Genomic DNA, 21,068 nt, shown 5'->3' on the forward strand with positions numbered 1-21,068 from the left:
TATACATATCCCACCTTGTTACGCCGCATGTGCAATATATCAATAGTAGCAATAGCATGGCAGAAACCTCGTGCGACCCCACAACAACAACCGCACGGCAGAAACCTCGTGCATCACAATATCAATAACCGCACGGCAGAAACCTCGTGCATCACACCCCAAGTACAGCAACAACAATGACAATATATACACAAGAATACAACGAGTGAATCAACTCAACAAAGGAGAAAATAATATGAAGCAACGACCCCCATAGCATGTAGTTCAACAATAAGGGAGTTAACAAGAGTCAAGTAAATTTCAAATAAGGAAATATCAACTAAACATAGAATATCTACTCTTCTTTCAAAGGTTGGGCAGGTTACGAAGGATATACAACAATTTCAATTATGACTAAATAATTACATGGGTGATAATAATGATTTACAATAAAACAAGCAATTATGAAAGTTAACGCGACAATAGAGGAAAAGATCTTCAGTTAAACAAATGTAAGAGTCAATTAGGCAATACGAATGAACCATAAAGCAGTAAATTCCAAGTAAAACATGTAGAGGTGAAACTAGTAATAGGGAATTCAATCATATCAAAAACAACTTCATACTCAGTGAATATAAGGACCTAAGAATCCTAAAACGCCAAGTTACCACAAATAAGTCCGAGCACGCACTTGTCACCTCGCGTACTCGGATTACAATCAACAGAGAAGACTCAATTCCTAAGGGGAAGTCCCCCACACAAGGTTAGGCAAGATACTTACCTCGAACCGACTCAAAATCAACTAGAAACCACGTTCTTGCCACGAGTACTCGACTCCAAATGGCCCAAATCTATTCAATTCAATTACATATCATAAATAACATCTCAAGCAACTGATTCTATGATTTAATTCAAAGCTAAGATGCGAAATTAGGTAAAATGACCAAAACACCCCTCAGGCCAACATCTCAGAATCGGGTGAAATTAACGTTTTCAGAAACCTCATACTCTCGCGAGTCTAACCATATAAAAATCTCTCAAATCGGATGTCAAAACCCCATTTAAAACTCAATAATTCTGCCTAAGAAGTTTTACCCATTTTTCATTCAAAATCTGAAATTAAAGGATGAATTTAAGAGGAGATTCATGGAAATTAGTCTAAATCGAGTGAGAAGCACTTACCCAAGTCGCCCGGGTGAAAATCCCTTCGAAAATCGCCAAGAACCGAGCTCTAGAAGTCAAAATGTGATAAAAATGGTGAAACCCTCGAATTGGGATTTTAATGTCTCTGCCCAGATACTTGTTCACTGCGATCGCGAGAAATGGGACGCGATCGCGAAGAAGAAGAATGAAAGGCTCCTGGTTTGGCCTAAGCGAACGCGACCAGCTACACGCGATCGCGGAAAAGGGAGAAATGGGCTTACGCGATCGCGGTTGAAGACACGCGAACGCGAAGAAGTAATTGGTCTACTGAGCCACCGGCTCAGTTTCTACTATGCGAACGCGAAGGGGCATCTGCGAATGCGAAAGAGGAGTGGGGTAGTACTATGTGATCGCGAATCAAGTGATGCGATCGCGAAGAAGGAATTTGGGTCCCCTCCGGAATTACACTACGCGATCGCGAATGGATGGCTGCGATCGCGATGAAGAAAAGTCTGCAACACCTGAACCTGAATTTCTGCAGCTATTAAACAACTCAAAATGACCCGTTGAGCATCCGAAATACACCCGAGGCCCCCGGGACCTCAACCAAACCTACGAACATATCCCATAACATCATTCAAACTTGTTCCAACCTTCGGAACGCTATAAACAACATCAAAACACCTATGTTTCATCGAATTCAAGCTTAAAATTTCCAAAAACTCTAAAAACACATTTTCGATCAAAAAGTCTACCAAACCTCGTCCGAATGACCTGAAACTTTGCAAGCACATCCCGAATGACATAACGGAACTTCTGCAACTCTCGGAATTTCATTCCGACCCTCGGATCAAAATCTCACTATCGAACCGGAAACTTCAAAAATTCAACCTTCGGCATTTCAATCCTAAATTAGTTACCGACCTCAAAAATACAATCCAACCACGCCCCTAAACCCGAAATCACCATACGAAGCTCTTGAGATCATCCACGACCCATTCCGGGGCCGTTTACCCAAAAGTCCGATTCCGGTCAACTTTTCACCGTTCAAACTTCCAAAACTAGATTCCTTCTCCCAATTTGACTCTAAACCATCCGAAAACCGAATTCCACCATGCACGCAAGTCGATACTCCTATTCTGAAGCTGTTCTAGACCTTATGCCGCTGAACGGAGCTTAATTCCTCAAAACGACCGGTCGGGTCGTTACAGATGTATTACAAGCAGAACTCTTTGCACTTTTCTATGCTCTACAAATTGCAATCACTCGACACTTATGGCCACTACTCATTGAAACAGATTCACAGGTATTGATCAGACTCATAGAGACAGATAATCCCAAACACTCACATTTATTAGATGCATGCAGGTTGAAGCTACATGATCTCCAAGTTCAGCACATTGACCACGTGTATCGGGAGGGTAATAGCGTGGCCGATATGCTAGCGAAATGTGACAAATCAATGACTCAACTCCATCCTCAAGATGTTCAAATTTTTGCTCCCCCCCCCCCCCCTCCCAGCTTTCATTTATGCACTTTTAGATTTTGATGTAACTGGAACTAGAACTATACCTTGAGTTCCTAACCTTGTATCCCGTTTATCTTAGTATTAGTGAAGTTCTTCTTTCTACCCAAAAAAAAAGAAAAAAATAATAGACGCAATCAGAATTGACCCGTCCATTCTAATTAAGTATTCTTAGTCTAAATTATTCCTTGCATTACTAATTTCACTCCTTATCTATGCATTACTTGTCTCTATATTATCCTTTTAAAGTAAAATTCATAAAATTATTTAAATCATCATAATACGCATTATTTAACCGAAGTATTAATTATTAGATTAACCAATTGAATTTGTTAATTAGGCCACAAGTAATTCAATTATTACGTATGTGCTTAAAAATTGCTAAAATTTTAATAAATACTAAGCGTGGAACTCATAATTGCAAAAGGAGATAGATTCCATGGCGAGAACATAATTATTGGACCCGTCAAATTTAAATTCTGATCAATCGCTTTTTAATTTTCCTCATATAATTTTGTGCGACACTTGGGCTTATTGATCAATAATAGAAGAGAAAACTACCTATTTAGTTCTTTCAGAGCTAAAATACTATCAAAATTAGTCAATTCATAAAATACTACCCATATTAGTGAAATATTACCAATATTAGTCAATTTCTTAAACAAGAAACTAAAAATCTACAAACTCCTTTAGTAAATAATAAAGGAATTTACTTATCACTTGGAGCTGAAATTCTTAATTGGTACATTACTGGCACGGCATTGCTTGAAAATTGAAGCTGGGAATACTGTAAAATCCATGAAACTCATTTTCAAAGTTTGAAGTTCGATTTGAAGAGCTTGATTTTAATGTGGGATAGGATTATTTATTAAGGAAGGATATGGTTGCTTGGAAAGTGACGAAGAAGGGTAAAACTCCACTGGAAGCAATTTAAGGTTGCTTAACCTTAAGTTCAAGATTTCGAGTTTCCGAAATTGGAAGTGGTTTCGAGCTAGGGTTATTGGAATAGACTGGGTACATGTTAAAGAGTTTGATTCCCAATTTTGGGATGATTTGGTGAAGTTTTTGAGGTGGTTTGAACTGAAACGAACTCGGAGATGAACATGTGTATCACATATGTATCCCATGTATATCCATCTATACTTGCGTGTGAGATACATATGAGATATAGATTAAAAAAACTTTAAACTCTAATTCAACTATGAATTTTGACTCCAAACAAATCCAAATCACCTCCAATCTTCCTCAAGTTTTATATATTGCCTAATCTATGTTTTTCAACATGTTCCAACCATAACCATTGAGAAAAAACTTATTTTGCCTAGGTTTTGAATGTTGTATAATTAATAACGAACTTTGACTCCAAATAGTGCAAATCACCCCCAATCTCTTTCAATTTTTTTTATATTACCTTATTTTTGTATTTTCAATAAATTGCAACTATACCCATTAAAAAAATCCTTTATTTGCGTAATTTTTTTGAATGTTATCTATGATTGGTAATTTTTTTTGGCTAGTTTTGGTAGTATGAATAAAATGGCTAATAGTTGGTAAATGTATTTTTTTTGTGGTATGTGTATGGGGTAAAATTGGTTGATAACAGATGGTCGAATAGTGAGGTGAAACGTGGAATTGAAGACAAGCAAAAAGTGAGTCAGCAAATAACTAGCACCGGGTGCGAAGATTGTAACCATTATTGGATGGATCCCGAAGGAAGCATAGCCGATAATAAAGATTCAAAGATTTGACATCGGATATCATTTAATGAGAAAGCGTTACAGAGAATGTCTGATTCAATGCACCTATTAATGACGTTTTTATTCTCATTTAAGAGGAGGTAGATTTTAGAATCTTGTCTACCTAAGTAGGATATAATTAAATAGCAAGATTAACTGTCATTATAAAGAAAGGAAATCTATTCACAAAAACCATACTCTATTATCTTGTTATGCTCAATTTGAACACTTGAATAATTGCTTTTACTTTTGTCCTCGGAAAGGCTAAGTCGTGAGTTAGGTTTGTTATCTTCTTTGATAATCTTATTTTTATTTTCGTTTGCTTCTTATGTTTTGGGTCAAATCGATTCGCTTGTCTATAAACCACGTTATAAATTCAACGGTACTGTTTTACGGGTAAACAGTTTGGCACCCACCGTAGGGCATAGACAACTGCGTAATTGCTTTGATCCACTCGTTTGTTACTAATAAAGTTTTGATTCTTTTCTTAGTAAAAATTGAATATGACAACTAATGATGTCAACAACGCTCACAATATTGGAGCACGCGATGAAAGGGAAGTGGTGTCCCAGCATGATGATTCAATGAGCAAAACCCGCAATGAAGGGGATAAAACAACCCCAACTTGCGAAGGACAATATCCTCGGCATGTGCGGAGCCCAACTCCTAATGATGCGGAGGATGAACACGTAGCTAAAATGGTTAAACTCCTGAGAGAATAGTAGAGAGCAATCATAGACCACCTCTCAAGGCAAGATCGTGTGATGACGGAATTGAAGCAGGCGTTATCGGGTGCTTGCAACAACGATAATGGAAGGGCTCTGGTTCCTCCCAGCGCTCCCGCAAATGAGATGACACAAAGGACCGATAACAACACTCCAAGGGATGAGGTCGGTTTCGACGAAACCAGAGGAACTGGTAGTGGATCTGGGAACAACAACCCGAGGAATCCTTTCAAAATCGAGCTCATGAAATTCATAAGAGAGATGAATGAACAAATGGGTCAGAATGCGAAGGAGTTCCACGCTCGGATGGATCATATTCCGGGCGCGCCACCGGTGTTAAAGGGTCCGAATTCAAAAAAGTACACGCAATTGCCGTTTAAACCAAGTGCGGTACTAGAGTTGATCCCGATGAGGTTCAGAATGCCAGACATACTAAAGTATGATGGGACTTCAGATCCGCAGGATCACATCATGATCTACACCATGGTAATGAAAGGAAAGGACTTGGCTCAGCATGAGACTGAGTCGGTTTTGTTGAAAAATTTGGTGAAACTCTCACGAAAGGGTGCAGTGACATGGTATTCTCTCTTACTTGAACATTCAGTCGATTCTTTTGAAATGCTTGTATATTCGTTCATCAAAGCTCATGCCGAAGAAAAAAAGGTCCAGGCCAGAAAGGTAGATATATTCAAAATTTTGCAGGGCGAATCTGAGTTGCTGCGAGAATTCGTGATTCTATTCCAAAAAGAAAGGATGTTGTTACCAGCGTATCCAGATGAATGAGCACTGGTGGCATTCACGAAAGGTCTATATCCACTGAGTTTCGATGCCTCCCAAAACTTGAAGGAGAGCTTGCTCGAGTTTCAGGCAACCACATGGGCGGATGTACATAATCGCAATGAGTCGAAGATAACAACTTGGCTCTTTGGTGTCATCCAGAGGACGGGGTCGCGATAAAAATCAGGATAAGTTTGAAAATGACGTTAATGCAGATTGGAGGTCCTCTAGGGGTCATTTTCTACCATACAGGAGGACTGATGGGCGTAGCTGTATAGGGTTCCAGTCATCGGATAGGTTCTTTTCCTAGAGAAGGATGGATCATGGCCGGAGTAACAGACCCTTGCAAGAGAAAGATATGCAAGGTTCCCGAGATCCTGTATATCCCAGGTTGTCAAATTACAACTTTGACATCAACTTGGTAGAATTGGTGTCAGGAATTAGAAACATCAAAGAGGCACGGTTTTTAAAACCAATTCGATCAGATCCTAGCCATAGGGATCCTAATCTGTGGTGTGAATTCCATCGGACTCACAGCCATAGAACTGTGGATTTCCGACATCTTCGAGAGGAGGTAGCGATTTTGTTGAGGAATGGACATCTTAGAGAGTTCTTAAGTGACCACGCAAAAAAAATTTATGGTAGAAGACGGGACAATGCAGAACCATCAAAGACATTAGCTGGGTCACCTCGAATGACAAACAACATGATCTTTGGAGGAAGCGAGGTCAATGGGGTGACATTTTCGGCAGCAAAAAAGACGAAAATATCAACGACTCATGGCTAAAGGATCTGGGAAGTCTCAGAATATGACATCAACTTCATAGAACAAGATGTTGATGGACTTCTTTTGCCGCATAACGATGCACTAGTAATTTCACTTAATGTCTAAGATTTCAGAATTAAGCGTGTTTTGGTCGATTCAGGGAGTTCGGCCAACATCATACAATAGAGAGTTCTAGAGCAAGCTAAGCTAACCAGAACATCGTTCCAGCAATGAAATTTCTGGTTGGCTTCAACTTAAAAAGCATGACTACCCGAGGAGAAATTTTGCTGCCCACACATGCCGAAGGAGTAACGAAGACCACCCCATTCGAAGTGGTATATTGGCTATAATGTGATCCTCAGGAGGCCGTGGATACACGAGATGAAGGCTTTGTCCTCGACCTATCATCAACTGTTGAAGTTTCCGAACCAGAAGGGATCAAACAGATAAGAGTAGACCAATCGGTGGTAATGGAAATGAACGATGTAACCATTTCCAGTAACAAAGATAGAGCATCCAACAAATAGCAGTTACAGGAACTTATGCCTTCTCCGATCTCAATCAAAGATGGTAAAAATGAGGAGTCATCGGAATAATATCAGGTACCAAGATCATTTCAGGTACCAGAAGAGATAGATGCAACCAAATTAACCGCGAAAGAGCTCAAGAAAGTGTCCCTGTTCGAGGAATTTTTGGAAAGAAAATTTCATTTGGGAATGGGGTTAAGTCTCGATCTTAGGTTAGAACTTATAAATTTTCGTAAAGCTAACATGACTGCTTTGCATGGTCGCACTCAGATATGACAGTTATTCCATTAGAGATTACGGTCCACAAATTAAGTCTGGATCAAAACATCCTACCGGTAAGGCAAAAGAAAATGCCGATAGCAGAGGTCAGGAACATGTTTGTTGAGGAAGAGGTAACCTAACTACCTAACATCGGTTTGATCCCAGAGGAGATCACATGAAACATCTCCAGAGACGTTCGACATCCTAAGGAAGTACAACATGAAGCTTAACCCGGAGAAGTGTGCCTTAGGGGTTGGCTCCGATAAATTCTTGGGAATTCTGGTCCCTCAAAGAGGGATCGAGGTAAATCCTGACAAAATCAAAGCCATCAAGGACATCCTGGACTAGTTAACAAGTGTGAAGGAAGTACAAAGGCTGACCGGTAGGTTAGCAGCTCTCACTAGATTCATCTTAAGGTCCTCGAAAAAATGTCACCACTTCTTCTTACTTTTGAAGAAGAAGAACGACTTCGTATGGACTCCGGAATGCTAACAGGCACTGAAGGATCTAAAAAGTACCTATCCAAGCCTCTGTTGTTGTCGAAGCCGGGGGAAGGTGAACAATTGATAACTTATTTAGCGATCTCAGAAGTAGCAGGAAGTGCCGTTTTGCTCCGAGAAGAAGAAGGTACGTAATTTCTTGCTTATTATTTTAATAAAATATTATCAGAAGCAGAGACACGTTATCCGTACCTCAAAAAGCTGGCATTAGCTCTCGTAGTTGCCTCTTGAAAGCTTAGGCCTTATTTCCAGTATCACCCTTTAGCCGCGGTGACAACCTTTCCTTTAAGGAATGTCCTTCATAGGCCTGATTTGTTAGGCCATTTGGCTAAATTGGCAGTCGAAGTGAGCAAGTTTGACATTGAGTATAAACCAGGACTGCAACAAAGTCACAGGTTGTTGCCAACTTCATGGCCTATTTTAGTCCGAGATTAATGCCTTTGGCTGCTAAGGAAGCAGTGATGGTGTCGGGAATGAAATCAGGAGTTTGGACCTTATTTACGGATGGAGCCTCCAACGTAAAAGGGTCTGGTCTTGGGGTAGTTCTAATCACGCCCTCGGGGGAAACCCTAAGGCAGGCCATTAGAACTATACCATTAACTAATAATAAAGTCGAGTATGAGACTTTGATTGCATGACATGAACTAGCTCACAGACTAGGTTCCGAGAACATTGAGATAAAGTGCGACTCCCATTTGGTGGTAAACCAAGTGTATGGAATATTTGACACAAAGGAGGAACGCATGCAATAGTACTTGAACAAGTTTCATGCATTACTTGCACGATTGAGAGAATTCTCAATCGTCCATATTACGAGGGAGAAAAATGTGGAGGCAGACGCATTGGCTAATTTGGGGTCATCCATATAGATGAAAGGATCTGATTCCGGTACGGTCGTCCAATTGCTGCACTCGGTGTTGGATGTGAATGCTACGCGAAGTAAATTCAACCAACTTAATTTGTGACTGGAAGAACGAGTTCATTGAATATATAAAACATGGTAAATTACCCGAAGACCCAAAAGTGTCTCGGGCACTGTAAACCAAAGCAGCTCGGTACTGTCTTGTTGATGGATAGTAATATTAAGGTCATTTCAAGGACCACTTGCTCGGTGTCTAGGAGCCTCGGAGGCTGACTACGTAATGAGGGAGGTCCATGAAGGGGTCTGCAAAAGCCATTCCGGTGTAGACTCATTGGTTCTCAAGTTAGTTAAGGCCAGCTAATACTGGCCTTAGATGGAACAGGACGCAGGCATTCGTACAAAAAAGCGAAAAGTGTCAGTGCCATGCACAGTTAGTGCACTAACAAGCGTACTTCTCTTATGAAACCCTCATAATAATGTGTAGATTCCGGAAGTGTTTATACTTGGAATCAAAAGCTATCGGATGCAAAAATATTCCCGAAGCTTTATCAATTAAGCGTAAAAAGAATATTTTTGCGCAACACTTAAGCAAAAAGTTCTTTTATATATTAAAGTGCCAAACGTAGTAAAAAGCTTTGGCATAATTACAAAAGATAAAAGGAAAATAATATTTTATACATTATTTGCTACTGAAATCGAAGGGATAGAAGGGTCTTCATTTCTCCGGTGCAAGAAGGCTGTTTTGCTATCGATTTGAGGCCTTCATCTTATTCGATTTCCCCTTCGGATCCCGAATACTCAAAATTAGTATTTGAGGAGTCAGATGCAACAGGCCGAGCAGGAAGGTTCTCACGAGCGGTTAACTCCAGTTCCCGGGCCTTGGCATTGTAGTCATCTATGCTGGCAATGCCTTCTTTGGCCCTCTCCAAAGTCTTCCTCTTCATATGATACATGGCGTAGGTCTTCTCGAAGAGGAGGGAATCTTCTTGGTCCTAGAATTTTGCTCGGAGCTTATCAATTTGTCTTGGAGCTCTTCATTTTCAGCCTTCATTGCGCTGATTTTAGAATCAAGCTCAACGTTTCTGCTCCATGACTCTCTTGAGACTCTCTTCCATTTTTGCCCTCTTCTTCTCGGCAGTATGGGCCTCCTTGGTTTTGGCATGCAAACCAGCCTCTAAGTTACTAACTTGTTCCATGAAGGCTGATTCACGTTCAATAATAACACTCATAACATCATGAAGCTCATCTTACTTAGCCTTTGCTTTGTTAAGGTTCTCTTGAAGCTAGGCGGCTTCTTGGCTATGAGCCATCCTGTCTTGCTCAGACTGCTGCAGTCGTGCCTCAAGCTCATCAATTTGAGTAACTTTGTCCTCCAGCACCGGGAGACACTCAACGAGTTGATTCCTCTTAGCCAACAGTTGTTCTCGTTCTAAAATAAGCTTTTACTTGTCCAGAATCAACCTTTGCAGGTCCTTGGAGACGAGAAGATTGGCCTGAAAAAGGGACATGATCAAGATTATTACTTTGGAGAGTAAATAGGAAGAAGTTAGAAAAAGGTGAGATTATTACCTGCACCGAGCAGTGCATACTGTTGTTTATTAGGCACTCCCTATAAAGGGAGTCTATCTTTTTCCAGTCCTTAACCGAAGCTAGCAGCTTCAGGTAATTAGCAAGCTCCGCTGGCTTAGAGAGAATATGACACTCTTTCAAAATCGAAAAAGTATCACTTCGCCTTCCATGAGGATCTTGAGAAGGGGCCGAGTACGTGTTTCCCAAGTTCCCGTGGTCGGGAGACTATGAAGGAGAAGTATTCCCTACTTTTTTAGCTAAAGCCGGTGGAATATAAGCAGTCAGTGCTGGTGGAGAACGGGTGGCTGTTGTTAATGTATAAGAAGATATTGGTGTTGACGGAGAAGAAACAACTGTGGTAGAAGGAGTGGTAGTTCTTACTGGCTCAGAAGTTGATGGCAGAAGGAGGTCAGCGGCCAAGCTCCTCTGACCGGAGATGACAACAGTGATCGAAAATCGAGAATCGACATTCTCAATTAAGTCCATTTCCCCCAGAGCGCCCGAACTTCTACTGGTGGATTTTGGAGCTTCCCCGGTTGAGCATCCGATTGAGCTGATGAAGGTCGTTCTCTCTTTTGAAGGGAAACCTTTTCATTATTGGCTTCCTCTTCATCATCGAGGACCACTGTGGTCGGCTCGGTTGGTGTTTTATTTATTCTTTTCTCCTGAGTCTCAACCGAAGAGGAACGTTTCCTCTTCAGTTTCTTATTTTTGTGCTGGGGACCCCGAGAGATGCATACTCGATAGTGGCTCGAGTAGATCCACGAGCCTTGCTCTGGTTAAGGGAATTATACAGTACTCGCTCGGCCTCCTCGTGGTCATCGAGAGCGTCGACGTTGGGGTACACAACTGAATTCTTAGGAATCCCTATAAAAGCAAAAAAGAATTGTTCTTAAATCGTTTTACACAAATACAATTGAAAGAATTAGGAATTTTTCTCACCATCGTTCTTGGCTCTCCACCCGTATTTAGGAGCCATTTCTTTCCACCGTCGGGATTCCGAAGTTATAATATCCAGAATTTTCTAAACCCATCGATCCAGACTATGAATCCATGGTAGTTCGCAGTGAGTAGCTGAAATTAAGGGAGTAAAAAATCAGCAAAGCAAGAAATTATCTTTTTACGAAGAAAGGAAACGAATACCCGAAGACTTACGAAAAAGATTCCATGATTTAGGGAAAGCTGGAGCTGGTGATCGGGATGATGTTCCTTGTAGCAATAACATGGAACTGCTCCATCCATCCACAGTCGTTGTCATCATCTGTGCTGGTGAGAAGAGCGTGGTGACCATACTTGCTGAAGTTTAACATTCCCCACGAAAAAATCTCGGGGCAGTAAAGATTCATCAAATGTGTGAGAGTTAGGGTTTCCTCTATCTCGATGCACAACTGTCAAAGGCATGCCGCCGTGTGCCATATGGATGGGCTTACTTGTGCCAAACATACATGGTACCAGTGGCAAAATTCCAAAATTATTAGGTTAAGTCCTTCGCTTGACCCCCAAGGTGAAGGGACCCGATGTAAAATGTATAGACATACATGAACCCCGCCTTGGAGTAGGTAACTCGTTCTACCCCATATAGGGCGAAGATTTTGACATTGGAGCAGTTGCAGTCCTCCTTCACAACAGGGATGCTAGAAGGACGGATAGAGGAGGGGGTACCTGCAAACAAGCCAAAATTTGTTGCTTGTGGAATTTGCAGGTGCTTTTTGCTCCTGGAGATCAAATGTGGTGCTATGATGAAGAGGTTCATACTCGACGTCAATCTCTTTGGTTTTGTTTTTCTTTGGGCCTCCATTGATGAGAAGACCAGTATTTCCGAAGATAGCAGTGTATGAAGACATGGTGGTAAAAGAATAGTGAAGAAGTTCTTAATGGGAAAGTTGAATGTTTTAGGAAAGTTCTAAGGAAATTCAGAAAAGGAGAAAGAGTTGTGGAAGTAGTGAAAGTGAAGAAGTAAAAATGATGAGTAGTAGAGAAGTTATAGACGACAAAAATCATGGTCATGATTACCTCAAAAACTAGCGAAAAAACTTGCTAAATCACGGGGCAATACGTGTTCGGGGTATTAAATGCGAGAAGGCGTGCGTCTATTCGAGTGTCAGAGACCGTTCAGGAACGTTCCCTCCAAAAAAGGAATTCTCATCTACTTTCGGGTAACACTGGGTTGCATCACCGAAAAGTAGGGGGACTATCTGTATGAGGTGAAATTGGTTGATAACAGATGGTCAAACGGTGAGGTGACACGTGGAACAGAAGACAGGCAAATCGAAAACAGGCAAAAGGTGAGTCAACAAATAACTGGCACCGAGTGTGAAGTGTGTAACCGATACTGGATGGATACCGAAGGAAGCATAGCCAATAATAAAAATTCAAATATTAGACACCGGATAGCATTTAATGAGCATCCGTTACAGAGAATATCTATATTCAAAGCCAGCCGTTAGGCAGCCAATGACGTTTTTATTTTCATTCAAGAGGAGCTTGATTTTAGGATCTTGTCTCCCTAAGTATTGTTATAAATAGCAGGATTAACAACCATTATAAAGATAGGAAAATCTCTGTACACAAAAGCCATACTCTATTATCTTGTTACGCTCAATTTGAACACCTGAACAATTGCTTTTACTTTTTTCCTCGTAAAGGCTAAGTCGTGAGTCAGGCCTATTATCTTCTTTGTTTCATTTGATAATCTTATTTCTATTTTTATTTACTTCTTATTTTTTGGGTCAAGTCGATTCACTTGTTTATAAATCACGTTATAAATTCAACTATACCGTTTTACGAGTAAACAATGCGTCTCGATAGTTTTCTCATAATAGAACTCATTACTTCTTTAATCACATAATTCAGCGTAAGTTATCAAATAGGTAGTACGCATATAAATAATAAGCAGGCTGACACGTGAAAACGGCAACTCATGCATCACCTATATAACATATACTATATAATTATTTCTCATTCGTGAGGATGTCCCCCGCAAGAAATTAACTACATCCAACACCATGTGCATATCACAACCAAAAAAAAAAAAAAAAAAAAAAAACAGGGTGATTAAATGACATGTAGTCTTAGTTTCTCTTGATTAAAAAAAGGGATACATTTCACCGTTGTATGACTAACTGGCAATTACTAGTGATTTTCCCTTCATGCAGGAGAATTATAGCATGTAATTCAAACTGAGGACGAGTTTTTGGGTTGCTTACTTTCATGTAAATAAGAATTGTGACATAATAACATAAAGCTCGATCAGGGTAGAGCTATGGCTGTGTTGAGATGCAAAGATTGGATCACATCAGATTCTAGCAAGTTGAGAGGTGGCATTGAGAAATGGTCATAAGTAGAGCTGCCAATTTCTTATGAATTGTATAATTACTACATAAGATTTTTCTTTTGTTATGATCATATATATAACACGTCCAACAAAAAATATTATTTCTAGGATATTTTGACAAAGTTACTCATGAATCAATTGGGGCTAAACATCAGCCAAACTTTAAATGGGTTGAGATTTGTTAGGTCAAGATGGGCTGAGTTGAGTCAATAACTAGCCCAACCTTGAGTGGGTTGGGCGGGTCATTTGGGCTTGAGTCAAATTTGACAGCCCTATTCCTTATATGTCGATGAGAGAAATCTGGTTAAAATATCATGGTATAGCCAGTTTTCACACCGGTCAATGAAAAATAGCCAACGTTTATCAAGTCAATGAAAAATAGCCACTATTTTGCTGCAACAGGGACCGGTCCAGTATAATATACGGGAGTTCTGGTGCATTTGTGTACGAACTCCAGCATATTATGCTGGACCGGTATACTTTGCTAACTCCTGTAAAATTTGCGGGAGACTGGAGCACCAGTGCTCCAAACTCCAGTATATTATGCTGGACAATTATACTTGCTGGAACTCCCGTAAAATTTGCGGGAGTTCCAGCATAATTATGCTTGAACTCCTGTAAAATTTGCGGGAGTTCCAACATAGTTATCCTGGAACTCCCGTAAAATTTACGGGAGTTCAAGCATACTTATGCTGGAACTCCCGTAAAATTTGCGGGCGTATTTTTCCGGATTTTGAACAGTGTTTTCGCTCAGATTTAAAGTGGCTAAATTTCGATGACTTTTGAAACTTGGCTATTTTTCAACGACCAGTGGTAAATCTGGCTATTTTTGAATTTCTCTTTATAATTGAGATCACGTTAACGTAATTACTAGTAAATCTCTATAATGAATATTAATTGATAATATGGTAAATATGATAATTAATCTATTATCACATGTTAAATTATATTGAATACTAATGATAAAATTTTTACAATCTCAATGTAAATTAAATAACTTAAATCATATTAAAATGATTTTAATTCTTGAAATTCTTTTCTTTATTGTATAGGTTTTTGGAATTTACTTCATCTGTTTAAATTTATTTGGCACACTTTTTTTATTTGTTCGTTCTAAAAGAATAACATATTTTTATATTTAAAAATAATTTAACTTAAAAATTTTCATTTTACCAAGTTTATCCTTAGTGAGAAGTTTTTACAACGACGCAAATATTATGAACCCACAAATATTTTTACCTTTTAAATTTTTAAAACCCCAAATTTCAAAAGTTTTTTTCTCTAAATTTTGTATCGAGTCAAGCTACCTATGGAACAACTGTATTGTAAATTATAATGGACGGAATCCTTCATAATATACCTGTGTAGTTAATATTACTATAGTTGATTAAGAGGACCATTTCACCGTGGAAATCGACGATGTCTTTTTTAATCTTTGACATTTCCTCTGTGTAACGTGTCTCTGAGGGTTCATTCCCATTTGGGCCCCATATATCAACCACTATCTGTATCCTCTGTTGCAGCTCCTGCATATTCAAATAGAGTATGAATTTTCGATCAATCTAATTTAGTAGCATTAGTGTTTAAGTATTTAAAATTGAGGTTGAAGGGGAAAATGTGGTTGCAGCAGGACTACAGAAAGAGAGAGTTGGAGCAACGAACAAAATTTTCTTAAAAGAGAGAAGACTAGTTTCAGTTCTACGCCACAAGTTTATTTATTTATTTATTTAAATTTACACCTATGTTATTACTATCTTGAGTGCAGCAAAAAGAAAAGTAAACATTATAGAGTAATAAATTAGTGAAAGGAGTAGAAAGGGTACGGAATGGAAAATGCAAAAATTTCAAAAGGTACATGAGATTTAAAATAACAAATAAACATATAAAATTTACCTAAAATTGCATAAAGTTAAAAAAAAAAAAAAAGATAAAACTTATAAAGTTTATAGGAGTTGTACATTAGTGGAAAAAGTAGCATGATCATAGGCACATGTGGCAAATCTAAATAAATTATAACTAAGAAATAAGTTGAAAAGATCTAAAGAAAAGTTATTTGAGGAAGATTCCTATATTTGCCCTTGTTGTGCATTGCCATAACATCGCAAAATACGAGGATATAAAGACATGGTCAAGTGACTGCATTCTCACTTTAACTTTTACTCCCTCGGGTCCAAAATAGTGATTTTTTTTGTTGTTTTTATATAGATTAAGAGATTCATATTTTAACATTAATTAATTACGAAATTGATCGTGTTAACTTTTATTATCTCTTCACATAAACACTCCTAACACATACTCCAACACTATTTACTCCAAGGGAAATGTAGGAAAAAAATAATTAATTCATTCTTAAAATCTGAAAACATCACTTATTTTGGCCCACAAAAAGGCCAAAAAATTACTTATTTTGGACCGGAAGGAGTATTTATTAGTAATGTTAATTGGTTCGGCAAAAGCACCGAATTAATAAATACTTATCGTAGCAACTCAGGGATGTGAATGTATAGTGTGAGGTCAAAGTTAACCAGCTTTTTTACGTTAAACAAGTAACCGAGTTGGGTAGTTTAGGAATTTAAGACCGACTCGTTTGACTTACAAATAAGATTACTATTTGCACTTTGACTTGTTCAAGACATGAAAGCAATCCTATTTACTCAAAATTCAAATGTCCACTCTACAAAAGAGTGTCGAAATGCAAAACAAAGATAACACAGAAAATTAATTTACACAAGAAGGAATTGAACAATACAAATAAAATACCTTATGTCGTATAACAAAATCTTCTTCTTGTTCCACAAAGAAAGCATTGAACTTGTGAATCTCATTGTTCAACAAGTAAACAAACTCCGTCTCCGATCCATTCAACATTGCCGGAGAAGCTGATGAAATCAGCCGCACTAATTTCTTCAAATCTTTATACGACAAAAACTTATCCCCCCACCCCGGCAACGTTTCTTCAACATGTTGCTTCAATCTCTTCCCGAACTTCATTAATCTTATTTAAGAAAAACACAAAATTCCTATACCTATTTGTACCAAAATTTGGTATAAAAACAAAATTGATCCAAAATTGAAGGGAAGAGGAGAGGAGTATTAGTGTGTGTAATGAAAAACAAAAATATCAGTTAAGTTTGGGTTTTATAACGTAAAAGAAGGGTATATGAATTTAGAATATTTTAAAAGCATATACTTGGAGGTGATGAAGTGGCAGTACGAAAAGTAAATTAAAAGGGACGATGAAGTAAGAGAAATTCTCAGCATATTCGTTTTTCACTATAGTCATAGCTCATACCTTATGACATATTTTGTACCTTTTTTAGGAATGCACTAATTAAGTAATAATTAATTTGGAACGGTGTTAGACATGCCAGTGAAATAAGGACAACCATCAGATTAAATCTAAATTCGGTGGACAAAACGTGGCAACGTCTAGCCATTTTTTGACAGTTAGATTAGGGAATTAGGCTTGTGAGGAATAAGGATTATTCTTTCGTATGTTCTACGAATACTAATCTCACACTGGAGATTTTCTCCTTTAAAATACCCGTTGGAGTTCGGAAAAGTGTTTTTTGAGAAAACTACCCTGTATAGCCCTTCAAAATTTTAAGAAAAATTGGCATCCTATAACAACACATAATAGGAATTGGCAAACTTTTAGCCTTATATTAGGTTTGGCAAAGATAGCCCCAAACAATTTGCATTATATAGCCAAATCTTAAAAAAACTACTCTCTTTTATATTCTCTCTCAAGAAAACTACACGCTTATTTTGGCTTTCCTCCCCCTTTCTCTCCTTGTATTTCTTCTTCTATCTCTTCTCTTTTGCTCTCATAGTATAGCAAAAGTTCTTGCAAATTATGCAAAAAAAAAAAATTAGTGGGATGAAAAGGTAAGGTTGATCTCACATCAGAAAAAATCAGAAACAAAAAGTAAGAGAGAAAAAATATATTTTAACTTTGTTTTTCTTCTCTCTTCTTTTTCTTTGGTTGGATTGAATGAGTGGGTGTGATTGAAATTGGTTGAAAATATCTAAGCGAGGCCATATACAAAATTTGAGCAAGATTAGCAAAAACTAAGAGAGAAAAAATATATTTCAACTTTGTTTTTCTTCTCTCTTCCTTTTCTTTTGGTTAGATTTAATGAGTGGGTGTGATTGAAATTGGTTGAAAATACCTAACGAGGCTATATACAAAATTTGAGAAAGATTAGAAGTGATTTAGATTGGTTTCAAATAAAAAATCAGACCTAAAAATTCAACTACGACATGTGTATATTACACTGTATATCGTGTACATCAATATATATCACCCACAGGGTTTTAAGGACGTCTGTGTATATCACTTTGTATATCATGTATACAGCACAATTTTTTTACGGACGCCCATGTATATCACATTGTATATCGTACATATAACACAATTTTTTATAGATATACACAGATACACATAATATACATAAGATATCACTGATGTACATAGCGATATACATGGGTTACAATTTTGGTATACACATGTCCGATGTGCTATACACTGTGATATACAAATAATATAATTTTTTTTATTGTGATATACATTATATAAAGGCAGCAATAACTATATATATATATATATATAATTTTATATTATTGATAAACAAAGAATAATATTATTTATATACAAAGATTGAAAATAAAATTTTAATATACATGTTGATATAGACAAAGAAGAAGAAAAAAAGTTGTGATATACATATTATTATTGTGATATACATTTATTGGCTATTTGATGCCAATATCTATAACTAGGGTCATTTTCTGCCAGTTATATGAGTATGTTGTTATGCCATGCCAGAACCCCAAATTTTAATAGCCCAAGTTTTTCCCCTTGGACCCGAAATGTCCCTCCGGCCCAAACTTATTACATCTACTAGCCCATAATCCATAAAACACCCACGCCTTTTAACTCGTTCCGTTAAGCCGGCTCTCTCAAAACACTTTTCTTCTCAAATACACCTTCTGCATTTTTACTCTTGGTTTCAGTGTAAGTCAAAATTTCAGTTGGTTTTCCGATTTTTGTTCATAGTCGACTCTAGGTTTTCCGGTTTTTGTTCATATTCGTCTCTATAATGGGGGAAAAGAAGTCTTTGATGAAGAAGAAAAAAAGGAAGATGAAGGCATCTCCAAATTCTCTGAAATTAGCCGGTCAATTAGTGAAATATGACCCTAATTTCATTAGGAATGATGATGACGATTTTGAAAAATTACCAGAATTTGGGTGCGATTTGGGGCATGCAACCCATAAATTTGTTGAATCAATGCAAAATACCCCTAGTGAAGGTAAGCAAAATACCCCTAGTGAAGGTAAGCAAAATAACCCTGTTGATAGAAAGACTCGTTCTCATAGCGGGACTCCCAGCGATAGAGTAACGAGGTCACACACTGCTCAGCATGTAGTAGTTGAAAAAGGCACAAGTTCAAAAAAAAGATTAAAATAGTGGGAAAGGATATTGTGAAGGATAAGGGTAAAGGTTCTAAAAGGAAGGCTAAAAGTGATGAGGATGATGTTCTATCAAAAAAGAGAAAAGTTCATGCTGATAAAAAATGTTCTAGTTCATCTGATTTGAAGGTATTTTCTAATGATATAACTTTGACTTGTGTGCGGATAGTTTATTTTAATATGTAGAAATTTGAGATAACCAATATAGCAGTTACGTTCCAGATTTGTATATAAAATGTATCATTCTTTTTCATATTGTATATAATGTGTATCAAGTCAATAAGTAATGTGCAACTTTTGTATATAAAGTGTATCATCTATCCACATATTGTATAAGTAATGTTTAAAGTGCGTAATTGTGATTGTTATGAAGCTTATATATATATTTATATTTTTGTGTTGTTTGTAGCTTTGGATTACTATGTTCCTTTGGGTGATCATTATAGTACCCGTATTAGTGTGCATACAAACTGCAGTATAATGAAACATTTGAAAGATAATTTGGATGATCAGCAGATTGAGATGTTTAGAAGAACATGTTTTGGTTATTTTGTGGACTTGCCCGAATTTTTTATACAGAACCAACTTATCCATTCACTATTGCTTAGGGAAGTAGTGTCACCTAAAGATAATGAGTTATGGATTAAAGTGAATAGCACCAAGTTGCGCTTTGGACTTGCAGAGTTTTGTATTATCACAGGTTTAAAGTGTAATGGTGATCCCGATAAGGAGTATGAATCTGTACAGTCGAGTCGGTTAATGGAATTGTACTTTCCAAGCATGTCGAAAGTGTCTAAGAAATTGTTAACTGACTGTTTCTTAAAAAAGATGTGGAAATCTGATAAGGATGCATTAAAGATTGCAGTATTGTATTTCACTCACAGTTTCCTGTTTTCTATTACGAATGATGATTTGATTACAAAGAATGATTTTCTGTTGGTTGAATCTGGTGATTTTGAGACTTTCCCTTGGGGAAAAGTGATTTTTAATGCTACGTTGGAGTCAATGAAGGATAAGGTTCGTAGCAGGAGAGAGATGTACCGATATGGTGGTTTGCCTTTGGCATTCCAGTGTTGGTTTTATGAATGCTGCCCCTACAGTCGCAAAAACCTCGCTTACCGGATTGGAGAGCTTGTTCCACGCATACTTAACTGGCAAGTAAAGAAGAAGGTGACGTTTAAGAGGTTGAGGAAAGAGTTTTTTGTTTTAAGTCAAGATCAGGTAAAAAAAAATATACATTTCTGATACATATTATGCATTTCTGATACATTTCTTATACATTTCTGATACATGAATTATGCATTCTGATACATTTATGATACATTTTTGATACATTTATGATACATTTCTGATACATTTCTAATACATTAATTATGCATTCTGATACATTTATGATACATTTTTGATACATTTATGATACATTTCTGATACATTAATTATGCATTTCTGATACATTTCTTATACATAAGTTGTCTTTTTTTTAAAAAAAAAAAATCATGATTGCTAACTTTTATTTATTTATTTGTAGTTGGTGTTTGGCAACATTTCCCCAACAAATGATGAACAAACAAGGCTTTCAATTTGCATGACTTTTGTTCCGGTTTGTGTAAGAAAAAAACTGAGATTCATATTGAATCTGGAGTCGTGGCTGAAGTTAAAACAAATGCTAAGAAGCACTCCAAAAATAAGCTGAAATCACAATCTATCAACAATGAGCATCCGGATCCACTGCCCAGTAACTTGAATTCAAGCGAGACAGAGCTGAAACTTCTGAGAAGTGAAATCAAGAAGGTACAATTCTATTTTGTCTTTCAGTAGGTAAACGACAAGGTTTCATCTTTGGAGAACTTAATGATTTTCTCATTCGAAAAGGTTTTTTAAACGCTCTAGG

At 37.5% G+C, this 21,068-nt stretch overlaps 1 protein-coding gene across 1 annotated transcript; it reads right to left on the reverse strand.

Moving 5' to 3' along the window:
• Window positions 14,894-16,812, reverse strand: LOC109224541 (SPX domain-containing protein 3-like). The gene is made up of 2 exons (XM_019389107.1): window positions 16,465-16,812; window positions 14,894-15,230 (listed from the first exon to the last, which is right to left on the reverse strand). The coding sequence occupies exons 1-2, from the start codon at window positions 16,693-16,695 to the stop codon at window positions 15,054-15,056; spliced, it is 408 nt and encodes a 135-aa protein (XP_019244652.1). The 5' UTR covers window positions 16,696-16,812; the 3' UTR covers window positions 14,894-15,053.

This window comes from Nicotiana attenuata, chromosome 3 (genome assembly GCF_001879085.1).
Source record: "Nicotiana attenuata strain UT chromosome 3, NIATTr2, whole genome shotgun sequence".
NCBI classification, from domain to species: Eukaryota; Viridiplantae; Streptophyta; class Magnoliopsida; order Solanales; family Solanaceae; genus Nicotiana; species Nicotiana attenuata.